The sequence below is a fragment of the Panicum virgatum genome, chromosome 6K (genome assembly GCF_016808335.1).
Source record: "Panicum virgatum strain AP13 chromosome 6K, P.virgatum_v5, whole genome shotgun sequence".
NCBI lineage: Eukaryota > Viridiplantae > Streptophyta > Magnoliopsida > Poales > Poaceae > Panicum > Panicum virgatum.
Genome location: NC_053141.1, coordinates 22,623,097 through 22,645,016, shown reverse-complemented (window position 1 = coordinate 22,645,016; position 21,920 = coordinate 22,623,097). Strand labels below are relative to the sequence as shown.

The 21,920-nt window shown below is 44.0% G+C and overlaps 1 protein-coding gene across 1 annotated transcript; it reads right to left on the bottom strand.

The window, feature by feature from the left end:
• Positions 1–528: 528 nt before the first annotated feature.
• LOC120639134 lies at positions 529–1,587 on the bottom strand. Its single transcript, XM_039915163.1, has 3 exons — positions 1,120–1,587; positions 837–1,032; positions 529–754 (listed from the first exon to the last, which is right to left on the bottom strand). Exons 1-3 carry the CDS (start codon positions 1,434–1,436, stop codon positions 602–604), a joined length of 666 nt encoding a protein of 221 aa, XP_039771097.1. The 5' UTR covers positions 1,437–1,587; the 3' UTR covers positions 529–601.
• Between the last annotated feature and the right edge of the window lie 20,333 nt (positions 1,588–21,920).

The following is a 21,920-nucleotide window of genomic DNA, read 5'->3' as shown; positions in this document are numbered from 1 at the left end:
GATCTTTAGCTTCATTGCCTTTGAACTTCAATAGATCAATTAAAAACTGGTTCCTTAATGTATCTCCATTCTGTACATGCATTATCAAGATAAATATTAGAAAGCATGGGTAGAAATTAAATGTAGCACAAAACTTAAGAGCCGAATAGTTACCGTGGAAATTAATGGCAAGTGTTCACCATTCCAATTGTGCATGAAATTGATAACCAAATAGCCCGATATGTTCCTACAAAATAACACATTGTTAACTCTATGAAGGCAAGCAGATTTCGTGAGTAGATTAGAAGTTTTAGTTAGCAACTTACCTGTCATCCAATTTTGGAACTGATTTTGGTAATATCCGACGCCACACATAAATATCATCATTCCAAGCAGGATAGGCCACTTGCATCGCTAGTTTCAGATTGTTGGCAATGTTTTTTATCTTGTGAACATAGTACTATGTTGGCTCAGAACCCTTAAAAGTGTGAGGTATGGGCATTGGGTCCAATATAGATACAATTCGAGATTTCATATCAAGTGAGAATAATATGAAATGTCCAAAAAAAGAATATGGCAATAGAATCTGCAAATAGCAGACCATGTGAGAAAAATAAATGTATCATTCTTCTTCTTCCATATAGTGTGAGAAACATACATTGCTACAGTGTGAAATGCGATACTCCATTTGAGGCCACGGATCAAACAATCTTGCCAACTTTTCCACATCAAGTGTCACGCGCAGTTGTGGATCTCGATAGAAATCCGAGATGGACTGTTTTGTTAAGCACATAGATAATAATTAGGATATTGAATAAATATTGTATAATGTATATCCCACGAGTCTAAGTACTTACAAAGAATTGCAGGTCCATGTAGTGGAATATTCCTTCATCATCATCTAGATATAGGTGAGCCTCGTCGCATGCAAACATCCTAACGGCCATGTTGAAGCAATCTTTATCCATTGGCCTACTTGTATCCAATATTTCTTTAAGTTTTTTGAGATTTATAGATATAGGGTAAGGAATATTGCTTTGAATCCACTCTTTCCTATAAAAATGGTTATTAACTGTTAGTTAAAACAGTCACAATGAACTAAAACAAAGCTTATATAGTATTATAAGGAAAAGAGCTTACTGCAAAGATTCCGCATCGTCTACCGACTTGATGTAGATTAAAACTGCATGCAATAATTCTTGTTTGTTCATAGATGATATTCCAGTACACAGATATCCATCAGAACGAATATCTTCAGTTACACCAGGTAGACTTTGAATTAGTTCAACATCACTTGGATCAATAACTTCAACATCAATCGGAGTACCCATGGCTTCTTCTGTTTCTTCAGAATCTTCAAATCCTTTCCTCGTGTTGAATCTAGAGTCCCACAATATCGCTGCTAATTTAGGCCTGAAATTTGTGATATCTTCCTGCAGAACGATTATTATGTACATGATTTAGACTGTTACCTAATTAATTATTATATCACAATATATTATAGTTGTTTATAAGTAACAAACAACTCAGAGATACCTGAGTTAAAGGATCAGATAGACGCGATCCAGTCCAGTACTCCATAAAGTTTATCATCCACAGACCACATGATGACCTGCAAGCATTAGCAAAGGAATTATTCTAAACTGTAACAAATGTAAGAACTGCATTTTATATTAGGGAAATGATGAACTGTACCCGCCAGTTTGCATAGGACTGTGTATCTTCTCTCTAACAGGCCAATTTATAACATCAAGACACCGCCACTTTTGCTGGTTAAGTTGTTTATGTTGGGCTGCGATTTTTATGTGTCTATGTAATCCAATAATCTAATTTTGATAGAGATGTTGCATCGATGGGTTAGTCAAAAAAGATTATATATTGAACAATTATAAAATAGTACTTTTATCTTCTTCAAAAGTAATTCATACTAACCGTGGTTTTTAGCTCGGCACGATCCATTTTTCCGAATGAATCGAGGACTTGTATCTCTCGCTCGTGGGCATTCACAACTGCCAAGTACCAGTGGAACCTTGCTATGTTAATTGGAAAGAAGACCTGCAAAAAGGAAAATTGAATTATTTGTAAGTTATTATCTCCAGTGATCTATATATTGTCATATATGCTTTGGGGTTTTGAGTATACCATGTCATGGTCCAAATAATTATCCACCCTCGTCCTAATTGTATCCTCATGCGTATACTGAAACTCATCCTCCTTCATTTTTCCATCTTTATGAAGTAGGTTGGAAATGTAAGAGTTCTCTAGGAAGACTTTTCCACCATCTCTCTGAAGTAGGTGCTCTTCACCTCTAATTGTATCCTCATGCGTATACTGAAACTCATCCTCCTTCATTTTTCCATCTTTATGAAGTAGGTTGGAAATGTAAGAGTTCTCTAGGAAGACTTTTCCACCATCTCTCTGAAGTAGGTGCTCTTCACCTCTCATGCAGTGAATATAAGAATTTAATACCTGTATCCCCATGCACAAATGCAAATATACATAGTAAATAAGTCGACCATGTTTAAATATATATATACTTGCATAGATATATACTTACATCGTCAAGCACTTGCCGATCATCATGGAAAAGACATTCCATATGTGATCTATAGACCCATTCGCCTTTGATTTCCACCATAATTTTTTTCCCAGGTTTTGATCCTATTATGTATTCAACAATCTGAATATTTTCTGCATCACAAATATAGTCTGCGAAGAATATTTTTCCCCTTCAATAAAAATACTTATTTTGACGAAAAAATAAACAATAAAGTATGATGCTGAAATTAGTACCTTGCGGGACTACTTGACGTTTGTGTGCCTTCTTTGGTTTGTTGTGTCGGGAAGAGTTAGTAGTAACTTGTGGGACTACTTGTACCAAAGTGTCAGCATGGTCGGTCTCCATACAATAGACACCATTGTTATTTCCTTCATCTCCCTCTGTCCCAGATATTTTTTTGAGTTTATTGAAATGCAAAGCTGGAATAGAAACAATATTATTACAATTTGAAAGCTTACGTGGTTCTTGTTGCACATCAATTTCGGTTGAGACATGAACAGAATTATGAGATTCTTGCCCAGTTGCACTCGGTTGCTTATGTGCCAGCATGTCAACCGAGTTTAAATCATGGCCAGGACTTATGACAGGATTGACCAAAGGCTCTTGAACATCTCCAGGATGGAGATTTGCTTCCTCCATTTGAATGTCCATATTGAGATGGTCAGCACCTCTTACATCATCAAGTAATTCCTCTCCAACATAGCCCTTTCCTGGATCCCACTCTATTAAGCAAAAGTATGTGAGTAAAACATTTTTTTGAATCCAAACAAAATGGAGCAAGTTAATGTCATTACCTGTATGTTGCCTGACATCAGTTGCAACCAACATTTCAATTGAATTTAATTTGTGGTCCACCTCTAGGATAGCATCGATCCCATTGCTATGTCCTTTCTCTCCCTCTGTCCCAAAAGTTTTTTTAGTTTATTCAAATGCAAAGCTGTAATCAAAATATTAGAATAAGATTGCTTACTTGCTTCTTGTTGCACATCAATTTCGGTTGACACATGAATAGAATTATGAGGTTCTTGCCCGGTTGCACTTGGTTGCTTATGTGCCAGCATGTCAACCGAGTTTAAATCATGGTCAGGACTTATGACAGGATTGACCAAAGGCTCTTGAACATCTCCAAGATGGAGATTTGCTTCCTCCATTTGAATGTCCATATTCAGATGGTCAGCACCTCTTACATCATCGAGTAATGCTTCTCCAACATAGCCCTTTCCTGGATCCCTCTCTATTAAGCAAAAGTATGTGAGTAAAACATTTTTTTGAATCCAAACAAAATGGAGCAAGTTAATGTCATTACCTGTATGTTGCCTGACATCAGTTGCAACCAACATTTCAATTGAATTTAATTTGTGGTGCACCTCTAGGACAGCATCGACACCATTGCTATTTCCTTTCTCTCCCTCTGTCCCAAAAGTTTATTTTTAGTTTATTCAAATGCAAAGCTGTAATGAAAATATTAGAATAAGATTGCTTACTTGCTTCTTGTTGCACATCAATTTGGGTTGAGACTTCAACCAAATTATGTGGTTCTTGCCCAGATGCATCAAGTTCATTACGCGCCAACATGCCAACTGAGTTTAAATCATGGTCAAGACCTATGGCAGTATCGACCAAAGGCCATTGAACATTGCCGAAATGGAAATTTCCTTCCTCCATTTGAATGTCCGTATTGAGATGGTTACCAGCATCGGCCTTTCCAGGTTCCTGTCGCGCTCGCCGCAGACGAGCCCCCACTCGGCGATGGTCGACGATGCCCCTGGCTTCTAGGGCCACCGTGTGCTGCGGGCGGCTGCCCTCAGGGTAAGGGCAACGGCCTCCGCGCCTGGCGTGCGGCCCGGCCGCCGTGCGCCGCGGGCAGCTCAAGGAGCTACGGTCATCCCAGGGTCGCGGCCTAGGGTTTTGGCGGGGAGCACAGGGCGCCGGTGTGGATTTAGTCGCGCCTGGAGAGAGGAAGAGCCGAATGGGTTGGGAGGCGCCTGATTTTCGAGGAAGATGAAGGGGTTGGGGACTCTGCGGAGGAAGATGAACGGAGCGGCGGGAAGCTGGAGTCGGAAGGCGCCATATTTTTTGCGAGGAAGAGGAAGGGGGCGAGACCCCAGACACGGGCTCCTGATTTCACACGCGCGCTGCACGCGACCGGGGGCAGGGGGTGGTAGAACTGGTGACTCCCAGGCCTCGCTGGGCGGTGACGGCCCATTCCGGCGAGCCCAGCAGGCCAATTCGAGCAGCCCTGTATGTGTTCGTTCAGAAATAGGTTTGAACATTTGATTTCCAAGCTTGGTCAGTTACAATTTACATTAGATTCTTGAAGTCTACAAGAAATCAGCAGGTCATATACTAATTACTATTGGACAGAGATAAACTCTTGTTTAAGTTCTGCAAGACCGACTTCAGTGACTTGGGAAGAATGACAAAATTCACATTTCCAAGCACTGGCAGTGGTTGTTTGTCCTATATTTATGTTCAAAATCACATTAGTATTTTACATTTCCAATGGTCATATATCAGAATTTGAAAGATTTATCCATCACTGGCCATATGTTTATGAAATTCAACTGTAAGCAGCTAGTTAGTACATGCAGTTCGTATGCCACATTTAGCAAATTTATATCAGAATAGATAGCTACAAAATGAAACCACCATATATCTGCAAGTGCTGGCCTTATCAGAACAGAATGGCAGTGCTGGCCTGGACGCACCAACCTTTGCATGTTGCTATCTCAAGTTTGATAAATTTCAGGAACTATATTATTTGAGTGTAGAGACAGAAGGGCCAAATTTCATACTCCCAACAGTACATGACACACAGATGCCAACAAACAGCTTGAACAAATCAAAAGTTAGAAGGTTTAGCTTTAAAAAATGAGGCGTACTGGGATTAGCACATTCCAGTCCTCATATTTGACCAAAGTATACAGGAATAACAGGCAAGATTGCCAATGTCTGATCTTCAGTATCATAAAAGTATAGCTGCAAATGCCTTGGACCATGGGAACCTGGCACCAAGTGGTCCAGTCGATGGTACAACCCTCCTTGAACTCGAAATGTATAAATACCCGTCCCTTTTGCAGTGCTAACTCGACGGTCAAGTGTAACTCCAAGACTTGTGAAGGAGAAATGAGAGTTGAAGTACCTAATATGTTTTCGGAAATACTTTGCATCATCATGCACTTGACTTGTGAACAATCTTTTAAGTTCAGCAGGAACATCTGGTATATGTATGTGTACCTTTCCTTTTCTGCAACAAAATCCGGGGGACTCATATTGAAATCTCTTTGCACCACAGTACCGGCAGTCAGGAACATTGCTCAATTTATGTCTAACTGGCAGGTTCTGGTAAATTAAATTATATGGATCTTCTTCAACATTGTCCGAATTAGCACCCTCACCATACACACGATATGGCACGTACTCATCACCTGATTGTGTGCAAATAATAATAAGATCAGGATTGAATATTGCCCAAAGTTTTGTTGTGTTGCTGAAATAATACAAAATGTGAAGACATATGTACCTTCATTAGGTTGTCTGATCCCATGATCAAAAAAATCTTGGGTTTCTATGTGATGGGTTGCAATAATGTCAGTTTCATCACCTTCATCATCCTTGTTAGGGTGGGTAGGCTGGAATAAGTGGGGGTCGAAATCGTGCTCGTCAGGTTGCCTCCTACCCTGGTTCTGGGACAGACCTGATGCGGTACTGTCTGCATATATTTCATAATAACACAGAAAAATAAGACATACAGTAAATGAAGATTAAATGTTGTTGTACTGGCTAACCCCGGGTTTATAGTAGGTTACCTTGACTATGGGGGGGTGCAACTGTACGATGTCTGCTTACCCGTAGAGGCACGTAATTATCATTTCTGTGTAGCCACTCATCGGGTTCATCCGGAATAATATTTTCCGTGTCTTGTAAGCTGTGTGTTTGGTCAACGGTGGAGACTCCAGTTAAACATGGTGATTGGCCACATAGCTGAGTATTTGAACCTGTATAAAATGAGAAATTTGTATTATTATTACTTCATGGTCAAATGACAGAAAACGTCAAGTTGGTCAGCACGATCCGGTTTGTTTTAGAAACCTGCAAATGTTGGATGGAGGACTGTTTCAGGGTTTTCAGTATTCTGGTTTGATTCAGCCTTCTTCCGTGCTCGGCTCGACGTTTCCATTGCCTGATAATATATTCATCGGGGTGATCCGTAACAAGATTTTCCTTGTCTTGTAAGGTCTGTGTTTGGGCAACGGTGGAGACTCCAGTTGAACAGGGTGATTGGCCATTCAGCTGAATATTAGAACCTGCAGAAAATGAAGATTTTTTATCATTATCACTTATCATGTTCACATGAATGGCTACACGCTCGGGTTTGTTTTACAAACCTGCAAATGTGGGCATCAGTAATGTTGGACGGAGGACTGTTTCAGGGTTATGGCTATTCTGGTTTGATTCAGCCTTCTTTCGCGCCCGGTATTCACGTTGTCTCCTATTTATCTCTTGCCTCTGTTCATCGGACATCTCAGCTCGACGTGTCCGTTGCTTCATATTTCTTTCCAGCCTCTTACACTCTGCATCATCCAGATCACCTGATTGCATATAGGCAGCCACACACTTCAAGTATTCAGCATGAGATTTATTTTCGAGTTAACAAAGTGTGTTGTGTATTTCCGGTACCTGTGTCTTGGACGTTGGTGATATCGCTAAGCGCCTCCCGTTTCTGAGTAGGCGTGTCCATGATAAACCAAGACAGGGGGACCTTAACATGAGTTTATAGGAAATGAGAGAGTCATATACTTACTCTCCCAGAGACAAATCACTGTGTAAACCAGGATTAAAGTACACAGGTATATATACTCATTGGAGCCATCTATGTATACAGGAAGATATATGACCATATGTTTCTGAGTTCTTTACAGGAAGATCCATGAGCCATATAAAATATGTCTACAGGAATAGCCAATAGCATGTCACATGTTTCACAAATTTGTAAGAAGATCCAATAGGCATTACAGGATGACAGGAAGGAATAGCCATATTAGCCATTAGCATTACAGGATTACATGAATAGCCATTAGCCATTAGCATTACAGGATTATAAATACATTACAGGATTATAAATATATGTATACAGGATTACATGAATAGCCATTAGCCAATAGCATTACAGGAAGGAATAAATTCATGTAACAAAATCAGGAAAATTACAGAATTATAAATATATGAATACAGGATTACAGGATTATAAATATGCGTACACAGGATTACAAGAATTCATAAAACAAAATTAGTTAGGAAAATAACAAAAGAATTCATGAAGCAGAATTAGGAAAATAACAAAAGGATTCATGAAGCAAAATTATGAATTATGAAAATAACAAAAGGATTCATGAAGCAGAATTAGGAAAAAAACAAAATCCATGGGTCCGTAATTATAGTAATCCCCATTAGCATGAGCATTGTACGTTTAACTGAAAATCCCCATTAGCATGAGCACTGTACGTTTAACTGAAAAATCCCCATTAGCATGATCAGATATAGTAAGAAAGCAAATGAGGAAAAATACGGAGTCAGCGTCGACGCGTTCTGAGTATGGAGGCAGGGGCCGCAGTCTTCTCCGGCGGCGGGGCACGGCGTTTGCTGTGGCGGAGGCGGCAACCCCCCCGGAGGCCGTCCAGACGCGTCGCAGGAGGCGGCCCGGCGGGAGGCGGCGCTGGAGGTGGAGGCGGCGCAGGAGGCACCCCGGCCGGAGGGGGCTCCGCCTGGAGGCCGCGCCGGAGGCAGCCCGGCCGGATGGGACCCGGCGGGAGGAGGCGCAGGAGGCACCCCGGCCGGAGAGGCGCCTCAGACCCGGAGGCGGCCGCGGCCACGGCCGGACACGGCCACAGGAGAGGCCCAAGGTGGTCCCGGAGGCCCGAGGCGGTCCCGGAGGCCCGAGGCTTCAGGCCGGTGCAGGAGGCGGGCGCGTCAGACCCGGAGGCGGCCGCGGCCACGGGTGGAGGAGGCGCAGGCGTAGGCGGCGACGGGTGGAGGCCACGGCCGGACTCGGCGCAGGGTCCGGTTCGCGACCGCCGGAGGCGGCGTAGGGGCCGGCTGCGGGCGAGGCGGAGGAGGGCGCTGGGATTGGAAGCCGGCGCGCGGGATCCCCCGCCGGGAAGAAGAAGAAGCGCCACTACTTTTTTTTTTTGATAACAAGAGCCACTACTTTTGGTAGGAAATCGAACGAGCAGCGCGGGGGCAGAGGGGCGGGCGACGCGCGGGCTCAACGTGATTCCGCTTCAATGCATTGAAGCCAACGATCCAGGGCCGTTGGATTGGAGGCAGGAGTGTTTGGAAGCGTTGATCTTTACAGAGTTGTGTTTTCTGGGTACAATTTAGTTGGTGAACTGGGTTGTGTGCATGTCAGCGGGGGGCGCGAGGACGGGTGGTCCTAGCCTAATTCAATCAGTCCCTTATAGGATGGAGGAAGAACAGTTTCGCCGCCGTGTCGGTTTGTGAGACCCCAACTCGAGTGTTAATCATTCATCCGCAATTTTCCAGATTGTGTTCTTCCTCGTTCTTGCTTGTGCCTTCGATTCGTAGGCAAGGATTAGCCTTCGTGGTGAGGTTAATCATGCAGTGCATGGTTGATAACCAGAGGAGAAGTGGTGCTGTGATTGCGGGGTTCTAGTCGTGTTGATTTGAAGCCGGATCGTTTGTGTGACATCTCCGCCAAATCGATAGTTACATCCACATGACGGAAGATCGGGACCCCCTGTTCCCATCAGCATGCCTCCAAGACATGACAAAAAGAAAAAAAAGAGAATATAGCCCATACTAAAAAATATATATATACATGGGAGAAAAAAATCATACGAAGGAGTTTCATCCACCATCCACCGAAAATATCCACACACTTGCACATCTTGATCAAGGTTTATGATTTGTTTCTCCTTTGGATCCGGTCTTTGACTTAGCAAAATATGAGAAGCAGGTATGCCTTCATATCCTCCATACCTACAGATCCACCAAAAAGAAACCATTAGAAGTACGATGGAAAAGGAAGGCACACAAAAAGGCCTTGGTGAGGAATGAAACACATTTGAGCGATTCGAGAGATCACCCGAGGAACTTACAAAAAATTCTTTTCAAAAACTTTACAAAACCTCCGGATTGACGGTTGAGCAAAGGAGTGGTAAGTGGTACTCTACAAGCTGTTCTGACCCTCAACCGCCAAAGATAAGAATGATGCTATAAGCGCTGTTCTGACCCTCAACCGCCAAAGATAAGAACGATGCTATAAGCGCCATAGGAGTAAGGTAAAAGGTGCGAACAAGGCCAACTTATTCAGAACAAAGGTAAGAACACTCGGTTGTGCCTTGAACATAAGTCAGGAATGCAACATTGTAGCAACTCTTGATCAACAACCTAAGTCTAAAACTTTGCTCGGGATAAGCAAAGGGCTAGCTTGGGAGAGTTGTTGACGGTCCTCAAGTGCCAAATCTGACCGTCAACTAGACTCAATAATAAAGGAAAACTATACGCCTTACTCACATATTTGTATCACTAACCTTGCTCCACAGTTGTTTTCGAGTTTGTATGATTTCAGATGAGCAAGAGTGGAATAAGATGAAAACATGCAGCGGATGCCACACAACTATGCAAAAGATCGCATCCAGCGTCACCCACTTACAAAGAGGGCCCACATGGTAGAGCAAACGGGTGCGCCATGCATAATGCACACAAGGAAAGACACAAGGGCCCACCTTTCAGCCTGCCTGAGGAGGATAAGGACGAGGGGCGCTAGCGGGGCTCAGCCGAACCCCAGGTTCGGCCGAACCTGCCCTGCCTCCCGTCTAGGTGCATTTCGAGGAGGAGTCGTGGCTAAGGCCCCTGATCACCTTCCATATGTGCGTTGGTGGAAGACCGACCTCCACTAGTATAAATAGGCCTCTCTTCCACCCCCCCTCAACACACACACACACACCTCTCATCCCACCATTCCAAGAAGGCTTCCTCTCTCTTGCTCTCTTAGCTAGGTACTGGAGCTAGGCTAGTTCTTCTTTAGCGAGCAAGTCGTCCTTGGGGTCGTTGAGCAATCCTCGACTCCCGGTATGGCTTTGTATCCAACTTTCAGACTTCTATTCATAATATAGAGATATGCCATGGTTGCTTTACTATCTTGATAGTTTATCAATCCATGTTTAGTTCGTTCATGAGTTATGCTAAGGTCTTGGTTAGGCCAGATGATCCGGGTACAGATAGAGGTTTGTTGTGCTTTCGGGCTTGCTCTAGTGTTTTACTTGTCCATCCGAAGGGTGGGAGACCCGAGGCACTAGAGTAGTGACTTCATACACGAGCGTGGTGCTCGGGTATGCGGGATCCTTTGGATATGACCATGCTCCACAGTGTGACTAGGGTAGATGGCAGGTGGTGACAGCCTTGTCCATCCGGCGTAACAGCTGTGTTGCGTTTAGCGTATTCCTCGACATTCGGGTTCGGTGTAGGAGTTCATGCAAAGAGGTAACAGGACTGGATGTACTCCGGTGTGGGACCTTCTCCTCGCTGTCCCATTTTTCTGGCACCCATAGTCCTAACCATGTCCTAACATGACCCCAGCTTTTAATAGAAGCACTAGGACACCTAACCTAGCCTAAGCTCCAGCTGACTTGACGTAGGATAGAGTAGTCCTTTCTTTTATTGTTTCTCTCTTTTATTCCTTCCTCTTGGAGTGTGGTTGTGTGATGTGTCGCATTACCCTTGCTTATTCTTTACCTGAACTTACCCCTGCTAGAGTTTTGCCTATTGCTTGAGGCACAATGTCATGGTTAATGTTAAGTACAATACCTTTGCCGCTTCCATCCTTTGGGACAAAATAAATAACAATACCCTTACTCTCTGGGTGAAATACTACAACGGTATATCCGTGCGCTTGCGGATCCATCTATAATCGTATAGATTATACCACGAGAGTGGCACCCCTTGGGTGCAGTTGCTAGGATGGGTTCGACGCCCTCATTTCTAGTGATTGCACTAAGGACTGCCAACAGGCAATTCTGAGATTGTTGCCGAGGTCTTCGCAAACCCGGTATCAACTTATGATATGCCAACATGCATCTGTCTTTCCATGGGATAAAGGAGCGTTGTGTGGATGATGAAGTTAATGTACGTTGCTCCTTGGTTGTTTATTTTCGGTTCTGCAAAAGGTTAGTGGACAACAAGTACTCTAGGAATGTTTAAAGAATTTTGAAATGAGTTTTTTTAGATTTGCTGTTCACATCCATGCTTCAAGGAAAAAAGTTTGAAGATGTAAAGAGCATGGATCCCAAAATGTTTGCCATCATTTTATTTCATCATTTTTTTCGAGAGAGATTCTTCCTTGTTTTAACAAAGAGGTTTTCTTTATATTCGTTGTACACCAAATTTTTTAGCAAAATTCAAACAAGGCTGAGATAAAACTGCACGAACAAAACATAGGGGCATTTGATAGAGTGCACAAAGTGTATTTTTTTTGAAATGTGACTTATGCCTCCTTCGCATGTTGTGCAAATTTTATTATTTGAAGCTCAAAACAGGCCTTGCCTTACCTCCAGCATGAACTTGATGACTTTACCCATCAAATTTTAAAAAATTTCTGCATGGGTTAGTCCACAAAAGATATGCATCCAAAGTTTATGGTTGTATTACTCCAAAGTTCGTTAACCAAAATTCAACAGCATGCCGAATTTTATTAAGGAAGGCTGTTTAACCTAAGCACCATGCTTAATTTAAAAAGCCTATGGAAGTATCTCGAAAATACTCCCAAACCAGAGCAACTGTACATAAACAAAGGAAGCATGATTTTGCAAGCTCTATTCATTTGGAGACAAACATGAGTAAGGGATTGGTGAATCTTACCTTTGCTTACCCGAGTATACTTACCGCCAACATATACGATGGATGTCTGGGAATTGTTGCAGCCATGGCGTGTGATACTCATGCCGCGTGTGTGGGAACCATGTTTTTTGGGGGCATATTCTGTTAGCATAATGCTCTATGATTGGAGATGCAAGGTACGTTTCCCTTTTGGGTGCAACCATGTGTCAACCGGAGTGGAGAAGCAAAGGCCTGGAAAGGAAAAGGACCATCCTCTTGATTGTATATGTGCATGAGCTGGTTGAGTGAAGTTGTGTGGAGCTGGGATCGAATAAAGTTTTATGTGAAGGTTGCCGGCTCGCTCTTCACTCTTTCCTTCTTCCTTTCTCTCTTTCTCTCTATTTTTTTAAATCTCTCTCTTTTTTTTCTCTTTTTCATTTTTTTCTTTTATTTTTTTATCTCTCTCCTTTTGTTTTTGACCTCTCATATTTTTTTCAAGCAAGCTAGGGCTGACACCTTCTTGAAATAAGGATACTCCTTTGGATGGCCGGAACTTGCAGCGTGATGCTCAGCGATTTCCCCCACACTTGGACTTTTGTGTGAAAGTCAAGTGTGCAATCGGGGTCTCCTTTTGAGTGTGTTCCAAGTCCAAAGAGCATCAAAGTGTTCATCTGATGCAGTCCTAATGTTCTCAGGCATCGTATGTCTCCTGTTCTTCTTAATCGTCACCTGAAATGGTTGGGACCAAGAATACCCGAAGGTGCATACTATGCTTAAAAACATGTTCATGCTCTTATTGTTTAGGAGAAAGATTTTTTTTAAGATAATCTGAGCTATCTCCTGGCAGTGCTTTGTTTATGGTTGCAAGCTCGACCATGGGGTTCATCCTGCAGCTATCAATGGTGATGTAGTTCCCATCTTCACCACCATTTATTGATTTATCATTGTTCAAGCTGCAAGGTTAGTGCACAAACACTACTACGAGCTCTGCAAAGATATTATGATACAAAACCAAATACAACCATCCTAAGGGGCCTTAACCCTGAGATGATCATAAGACTCGCAACGACTTGGCACAAAAGTGTTATGGCAAATGGGCCGACCTAGGCCCATGAGTACTGTAGCGCATGCGTGAACAGTGCCGGATCATATTTGATTAGGTTAATTTGGTTTATTAGGAAAGAGATAAGATAGATTAATTCGGTTAGGATATTGCTTAGGGGTCAAGTCAGTCGTCTCTATAAAAGAGACTATCATGTATCAGTTAGAGGCAAGCAAGAAGAACCCTAAAAGTAGTCAGAGCCTCCAGAGGGAGGGCGATGAACAGGCTCTTCGTGCTATCCCTAGTTCTACCATATCATTTGGTATTCAGAGCCAATTTCTTTCCCGGCCCACACACGCCAAAATCCCACCCAATCCCACCCCAGATTGCATCTGCTCTACATCCATCACTCATGGAATCCTTCAGCGCGGCCATTGATCGTTGTCATGAGATCCGTGCCTTACTGGAGGAGGTGAGTAGTCAGCTCAACGAGATGGAATCTTGAGCCCCAACAGCGGCGCCCTCCCCTTTGCTGCAGTCACCGGCAACTCTGGCTACCACACCTCCCTCGACATCTTCCACAGTGTCTCTTCCTGGACTGCAGCTACCTGGGCCTTCTTCTTCGGCACCGATGGCGCTCACGCCGTCAGCGCCGATCCTGTCTCCACTGGGGTCCCCGCCGATGATGGCCGCAGCTATGCCGGCACCTTTCCCTCCGCCGGAATCTCTGACGCCGCAGCCACCGGTGACACCAGCTGCTCCGGCCGCCGTCATTGATCCACTCATGGGAGGGGAGCAGCAGCCCCTGCCCGTCATGGATCTATCGCTGCCAACCCGTCGCCGCCTGTTGAGGCCTTCCTCGTCGGCACGGATCTCCATTGGCGGTGTCTCCATCCGTCGCGGCGTTCATCCTCCTTCACGGTGGATCCATCCCCGATCGTCGTGCCCCCGTCCGCGGCTATCCATGCCCATCCGCACCTGTCACGTGTCGTGCGCACACCTCCGTCCGCGGCAGCCCGCACGCCATCCGCGCGAGCCTCCGCCTCGCGGCCGCTCGCGCGTCTGCGAGCGCCTCTGGCCTTTCGCGACCGTCTGCCCACCTACTGCCGTCCGTCGGCGGCTCTTCATCATCCATCATGGCCTGTGGCCGTGGCTCTCCGCCGCCTCATCTGCTCGTTCCCCTGCTCCTGCGGCTGGGATTGGAGCAACCACTGCATCACCAGCATCATCAGTTCTACCGACGGCAGCTGCAGCATAATCACCTGGGAAGGTCGAGACGGATGCACCAGCAGCCTTGACGGCCAATACAACATCTTCATGGTTGGCCACAGTAGTACTGCTTTCTGCAAATCGACGCTCCAAGGCCTACACTACCGACTGCATCGGCACCTTCACTGCCGACCACCTTGCCAGCAGCACTCAGCCGTCTGCGCGGTATCTCGTGCCCCAGCTCGAGGACGAGCTATCTTCGAGGGGTGGTGAAGTGTTGATGAGGATATGACACCTTCGGATACGACCATTGATTACAAGGTGAACTCGCTCCTATCTTTGTATTGTGATTTATGGTATAATTCACTTGGTTCCACATGTACATGTCACTATTTGATTGTAGGCACAAATGTAAAGTTGAACTTTCGGTTCATCGGTAGACCAATAGTGCATCTCTGCGAAGGTCATAACTCGGTCATCCGGAGTGCGATTGAGGTCCATGAGCTCTTGTTGATAAGATTTCAAATAGATCTGGTCCCATCTCAATATCTCGTTGGCAAGGTCTTCAAATCATCAAGACATTCTACCGTTGTTTCTGCCGGAAGCTACATCGTTGTCATGGGCAATTCATCCTTGGGATCCTGGCCCAAGTTGGAGCACCCCCAAAGGAGGTGGGAGACACACCAAGGAGTCCCTTGGACGTCCTTCACGTTGGCCACCACCTTAGGAGACCAGCAAAGGCATCCAAGTCGAGTTGGAGGCCCAATCCATGTCAAGTTTGAGTCTGTTTCGGACTCCAGGAACAGCCCGTACTAAAACAGACGCCCAGGTCGCATACGGAGTCAGATTTGGGCGCACATGGTATGGATGGAAAGATAATTTCAAGACGCTTCCAATGACACAAGTCCCAGGCCCAAAGTATTCTTGAGTCGACATTAATCATTGAAACAACATGACCTCCAGAATCGGTCTCGGTGTTGCATCACCGTTTTTCGATCTTTGGGCCATGTATCGAGTTGAGCCCATTAGGGGTGCGACCAGGGGCAGTCTTGCATGACCTAAACCCTTTATTTGCTGCCACCATCTCCATTGTTAGACTTTGGGTTTTGCTTAGATTCATTCTGTCAAGAACAGTTGTCGCTGTTCATCGGTTTGTGAAACCCCAACTTGTGAGAGTAATCATTCATATGCAGAGTCACTTCAATTGAGCTGCATTCTTTCGAGTGCTTGCAGGGATTAGCCTTCTTGGCGAGGTCAACCGGGTTGTGACACGGTTAAAAACCAGAGGAGTTGTGGTGCTAAGATTGCTGGATTCGGGTCTTAGGATCTGAAGCCGGATCGGTGTGTCACGCTCCGCCTACAACGAGAGTTATCCAGAACCTGACGGAAGATCGGGAACCCACGTCCCTCTCCTTTGGTATCAGAGCTTCAGGTATTCTGTCAGGTTTACATCTATCCTTTAGTTCGAGTGTTTTCGCCTTCGTCCCATAGTCCACCGCCATATTTGTTTCCTACCAAAAACCATCCGCGCCATAACCTTTGCATAATTCAGATTCTGAGTTCGTAGTGTTGAGTTTTTGTCCTAGGTCAAGGTCTTGTTGCTGGTTTAGATCGTGTTTCAGTCTAATTTGTGTGTTCTCCCCTTTTTCTTTCCATCAACCCTTGCCATCACCATCCTTTAGATCCTCATATTTCGTCCATATAACATCCTGATTCGAATGCCTTCCATAGAACAGTTATAACTTTTGCGTCCGAACTCGAAAAGGTGCAAACTTTATATCTATGGAGATCTATAGAAAATTTTAGATCTGTTTCAAGGCTAGGTTCGCAAAAATTAGAATTGCGAAATTCGATCAGAAAAAATGAGTTTCGGGGCCGACAAGTTTGGCATGCATTTGAGAGCACAATCCTGATTTTGCATAGACCTCATCTTTTATCCAATTGAGCTCATATTTTTTGTGGTTTGTTCTTGTGCGCTCCTTGCTGGAAAAAATATATATCAAAAGTATAAGAGAAAAAAAGGTTGAAAAAAAAGAAAATTAGTGAATGAAAAAAAACAAGAAAAGAGGAGCACATAAGCAATAGCCAATAGCTCTATTTGTGGTGCCTTTTGCCTTGTCCTTGTTCGTTGCTAGCTTTCATACTTGTTTCCCTCTCTTGTTTATCACAAATTGGTGCTAGGAACACGTATAGGCCAGCAACTAGGACAAGTGCTTTGGACATTTATTCAATATTGCTATCTATTACTGACTTGTATGCCACTCCCAAGATCCACATATTACTACAGATCAGTACACCCAGAGGATCTTGTAATCTTGGTATCACTCCCTCATAGGTATCTCGAACCAGCCACCGGTTGTACCATCCACTGCTCGTGTTGGTAAGAACCTTGTAAGGGCTTGGTAAGACACTTCCTTTTGTTGTGTTGAGAGGCACCACTATCTACTTTCGTAGTAGTTGATAGGGATAATCTTTTGTTGTCTTTGCTCCTATTGCTAACCTTTTTCAGGACAACATGAGTAATGTAGCCCAACAAGTGTTCGGTTTACAAATGCAGAAGGCAGAGAAAAATGAGTGCAACCATTTGTTCCAGACTTACTTTGTTGTGAGGAATCGACGTTGCCGTGTCATCATTGACCGTGATAGCAACCGTAACATTTCAAGTTTGGAGTTGGTCGAGAAGCTTGGTTTGACCACACAACCACATCCATGCCCGTACTACATCCAATCGGTAAATTCTTGTGACAATATAATGGTAGATAAAATTGCACGCATTGAATTTTTCATTGGTACTTATTAGGATAGTGCAGAATTCGATATAATACCTATGCAAGCAAGTCATTTATTGTTTGGTCAACCATGGAATGATATAAACAATGTTTTGCATAATACGTTTGCCAATAAATGCTCTTTTAAACATAATGGTAGAAAAATTATTCTTATAGCTATGAACGCAACTGAAATTTTAGAAGCTGATCTTAAAAGAGCAGAGAGAAGAAAGAATGAACCTTTTAGAAAAGAATGGATTATTTCAGATGTTATAGTGCCTTCCCCTAAATCTGATTTTGTACAAAATAAAGATATCTCTTTGTCTTCTGTTGGAACTAATATTTTGCAGCATGTATCCAAAAAAGAAGAAAAGGTGATAGCGAATGAACAGGTAATTGTCTCAGGTAAGAGCTCTCTTGATGTGCTGAAATTGTCCACCACTCATGCTACAATAGAACAACATTTAGTGGACACCAAATCTGAATTGGCTTTGTCACATGATGAATATTCTACTGATTTGTGTGATAAAGAAGAGTTGTGTGATAGTTCTATGTTTATCCCTGTGCTACAACTTGTGAAGAAAACTGATCCTTTTGTTTTATAACCAAAGACTTATGCTAAAAATAAATATTTGATTCCAATTGCTACTGAAAAGGATGAATGGAAATTGTTGTCTTCTTTAAATACTTTGGGTTAAATAGAGTTTGATACTTTGTGTGCTCTTAGTAGTTTGGAGGAGAAATTTGAATGTGTTGGATTGCCACGGTTATCTCGATGTACATATCACTTTATTGGCAATTATAATTGTAAAGGAGAGTAAATGGAGCATTGTGTGTATATGTGTTCAAATCTGAAATCTTCTTTTATTGTGCATAAATATGATCAACTAAACGGCTGCAATAGCTATAATCTTACCATGTCAAGTTCCCCTGCTTTTGTTATAAAGAAACATGTTAAATTTGAAGAAGATCAGCATTGTTGGCTACTACCCACAACATGTCCCCCAACTAAGCTCAAACCGAGGACGGTTTGTTGTCAAGAAGGGGAGAATGATGAGGACATGACACCTTCGGATACGACCATTGATTATAAGGTGAACTCGCTCCTACCTTTGCATTGTGATTTATGGTATAATTCACTTGGTTCCACATGTACATGTCACTATTTGATTGTAGGCACAAATGTAAAGTTGAACTTTCGGTTCATCGGTAGACCAATAGTGAATCATTGCGAAGGTCATAACTTGGTCATCCGGAGTGCAATTGAGGTCCATGAGCTCTTGATGGAAAGCTTATTTGTTAAGATTTCAAATAGATCTGGTCCCACCTCAATATCTTGTCGGCAAGGTCTTCAAATCATCAAGACATTCTACCATTGTTTCTGCCGGAAGCTACATCGTCGTCATGGGCTTGTTGTTCATCCTTGGGATCCTAGCCCAAGTTGGAGCAAGCCCAAAGGAGGTGGGAGACACACCAAGGAGTCCCTTGGATGTCCTTCACCTTGGCCACCTCCTTAGGAGACCAGCAAAGGCGTCCAAGTCGAGTTGGAGGCCCAATCCGTGTCAAGTTCGAGTCTATTTCGGACTCCAGGAACAGCCCGCACTAAAATAGACGCCCAGGTCGCATACGCAGTCGGATTTGGGTGCACTTGGTATGGATGAAAATATAATTTCAAGATGCTTGCAATGGCGCCAGTCCTAGGCCCAAATTATTCCTGAGTCGACATTAATCATCGAAATAAGATGATGTCCAGAATCTGTATCGGTGTTGCATCACCGTTTTTCGGTCTTTGGGCCATGTATCGAGTTGAGCCCATTAGGGGTGCAACCAGGGGGGGTCTTGCATGACCTAAACCTTTTATTAGCTGCCACCGCATCCATTGTTAGACTTTGGGTTTTGCTTAGATTCATTATGTCAAGAACAGTTGTCGCCGTTCATCAGTTTGTGAAACCCCAACTTGTGAGATTAATCATTCATATGCAGAGTCACTTCAATTGAGCTGCATTCTTTTGAGTTCTTGCTTGTGTTCTTTGTTGTGCTTGCAGGGATTAGCCTTCTTGGCGAGGTCAACCGGGTTGTGACACGGTTGATAACCAGAGGTGTTGTGGTGCTAAGATTGCTGGATTCGGGTCTTAGGATCTGAAGCCGTATCGGTGTGTCTCGCTCCACCTACAACGAGAGTTATCCAGAACCTGACGGAAGATTGGGAACCCACGTCCCCATCAAGTGTTATGGCAAATGGGCCGACCTAGGCCCATGAGTAATGTAGCATGTGCGTGAACAGTGCCGGATCATATTTGATTAGGTTAATTTGGTTTATTAGGAAAGAGATAAGATAGATTGATTCGGTTAGGATATTGCTTAGGGGTCAAGTCAGTCATCTCTATAAAAGAGACTATCATGTATCAATTAGAGGCAAGCAAGAAGAACCCTAAAAGTAGTCAGAGCCTCCAGAGGGAGGCCGACGAACAGGCTCGTCATGCTATCCCTAGTTCCACCATATCAAAAAGACCTCGGAGATATCAAGAATGGGCATGGGTTTTGTAATGAAGCGGAATGGAACTTCATGCTCATGGAGTGAGTGGCTTGATCTCCGAATAGAGAAACTCGAGAATGTTCATGGCCCCACAGTGAAAGAGGTTGTGTAGCTCTGTGGGCCGAATGACGAATTCTGAGTTCGGGTCATGGAAGAAATGAGTCTTGTTCAACTCATCGCCTCCTTAGGCAGGAAGCTTCACACTTCATCAAAGATGAATGTGGTGGCAAAGCAATCCATCCTAGGCTTCCAATAGAAGTTTATGAAGTGTGAACATAACTTCTATTGGGCATCAATCAAAATCAAGGAATCAAGATTTGAATTTTGAATCACTTGACTTGATTGGCAACGATCGGTAATCGAGGATAAGGGTAAGAGATTGTCCCACTCGACTCGATCGGTAAGGCATGAGGGTGAATCTTGTAGCCGGATGAGGAACTAAGTCCAGAGAGGATGGCTCTAAAGACTCACCCCACAGGGACGGAAGGTGTGTACGAGGATAACCCTCCAAGGGTAGCGGGGGTAGAGGTAGAGATAAGAAAAGCAAAAAGATATGAGGGTAGAATGGGTAGCAGGGGCGAAGGTAGAGCTAAAGAAATAGAAAACATAATTTTTTTGTTTTTGAAAATATACGAGGACCAATTAGGTTCAATGTTAGAACAGCAACCATTCCCCGGCAATGTTGCCAGAAAGCTTGTTGGGTATTTTAACGATGCGAATAAATCCGCAAGCGCACGGATACCATCATAGCTTTCACCCGTGAGTATTCAAGGGTATCGTATCCACAAAAAACGTGTGTGCACTAACTCCTAAATTAGTCAGTCCAAGGACACACCAAGGATAGGTGGCAAGACTGGAGAGGATTCCTGCGGTAGCACTAAAGATGAGTTAAGGTCGATCTCTCGGGCTAGATACTCGCTTCGGGCACCGGCTTACCCCTGAAATGGTCAGGAGACTACGGCCAATGGCTCTACACTATATCCGAATGTGGAGGATTACGAAATACCGACAGGGCTATCACCACCTGCGGCCTACCTCTAACAACCATGGGATATAAGGCAAACAATGGTAACCCTTAGCCTAGACACCACGTCTACACTACTTATTACTACCATAGCCTGACTACGTCTGAATTCTCGTAGCAACCTACGGCACTCTTTATAAATACAGAGCGATGAACCCGTGAGTAAGAGAACTGATCTCACTCAAACAAAAGTAGTAGGCAAGACAGGAATCACAAATACTAACTTACTCATACTGAAGGAAGCTAGTATTCATAGAGGTACAAGACCGGAGAAGATCGCCGACAGACTCGGCGCTTCTCGGACTACTCCTCACCCTCCTCCTACTCTAAGCACTAGCCTAGGTAGGGCCTCGCCTTTGGAGTGGAGCGTTACATCTTCAAGAGGAGGAATAGAACTTGGTGGTGTGTAGAATGAGAGGGAGGAGGTCCCCCTTTTATAGTGTTGGTGGTTGGTTCCCGCCGTATGCACATATGGAAAGTATCAAGGTTGAGTAGGCGCTACTCCACCCCAAGGTGCACCTAGACGGGCTTCAAGCTTGGTTCGGGTGACCATGTGGGTCGGCCAACCCTTGGGTGCCACATCTCGCACCGCCTTTCGTCCGAGACACTGCCAGGTGTGTCCCCAAGTGGGTACATGGTGGTTGGCCATAAGTTTAGGCGGTTTCCGTGTGTTTCTGGGCCCTTGAATCCGTGTGCTTTGCTCTGATTTGTCGAAGGTGTGTTTTCTCCCTTGCTCACTTGTGTTTCTTGCCCCTTTATGTGCAACTGCAGACATGGCCCAGCAGTTCACCAAAACTTGTGGAAATGGTTAGAATTAATACACCTATTTCTAGTTTTGGTATTTATTGTGCCATTATCATACACAAGAGTTAACACTCAGGTTTGATTTAAGAGCCGTCAACATCATGCCCCTTGTACTTTGGGTAGGACTTGTTGTTGATGATGAAATCAAGGATCGGGGCTCG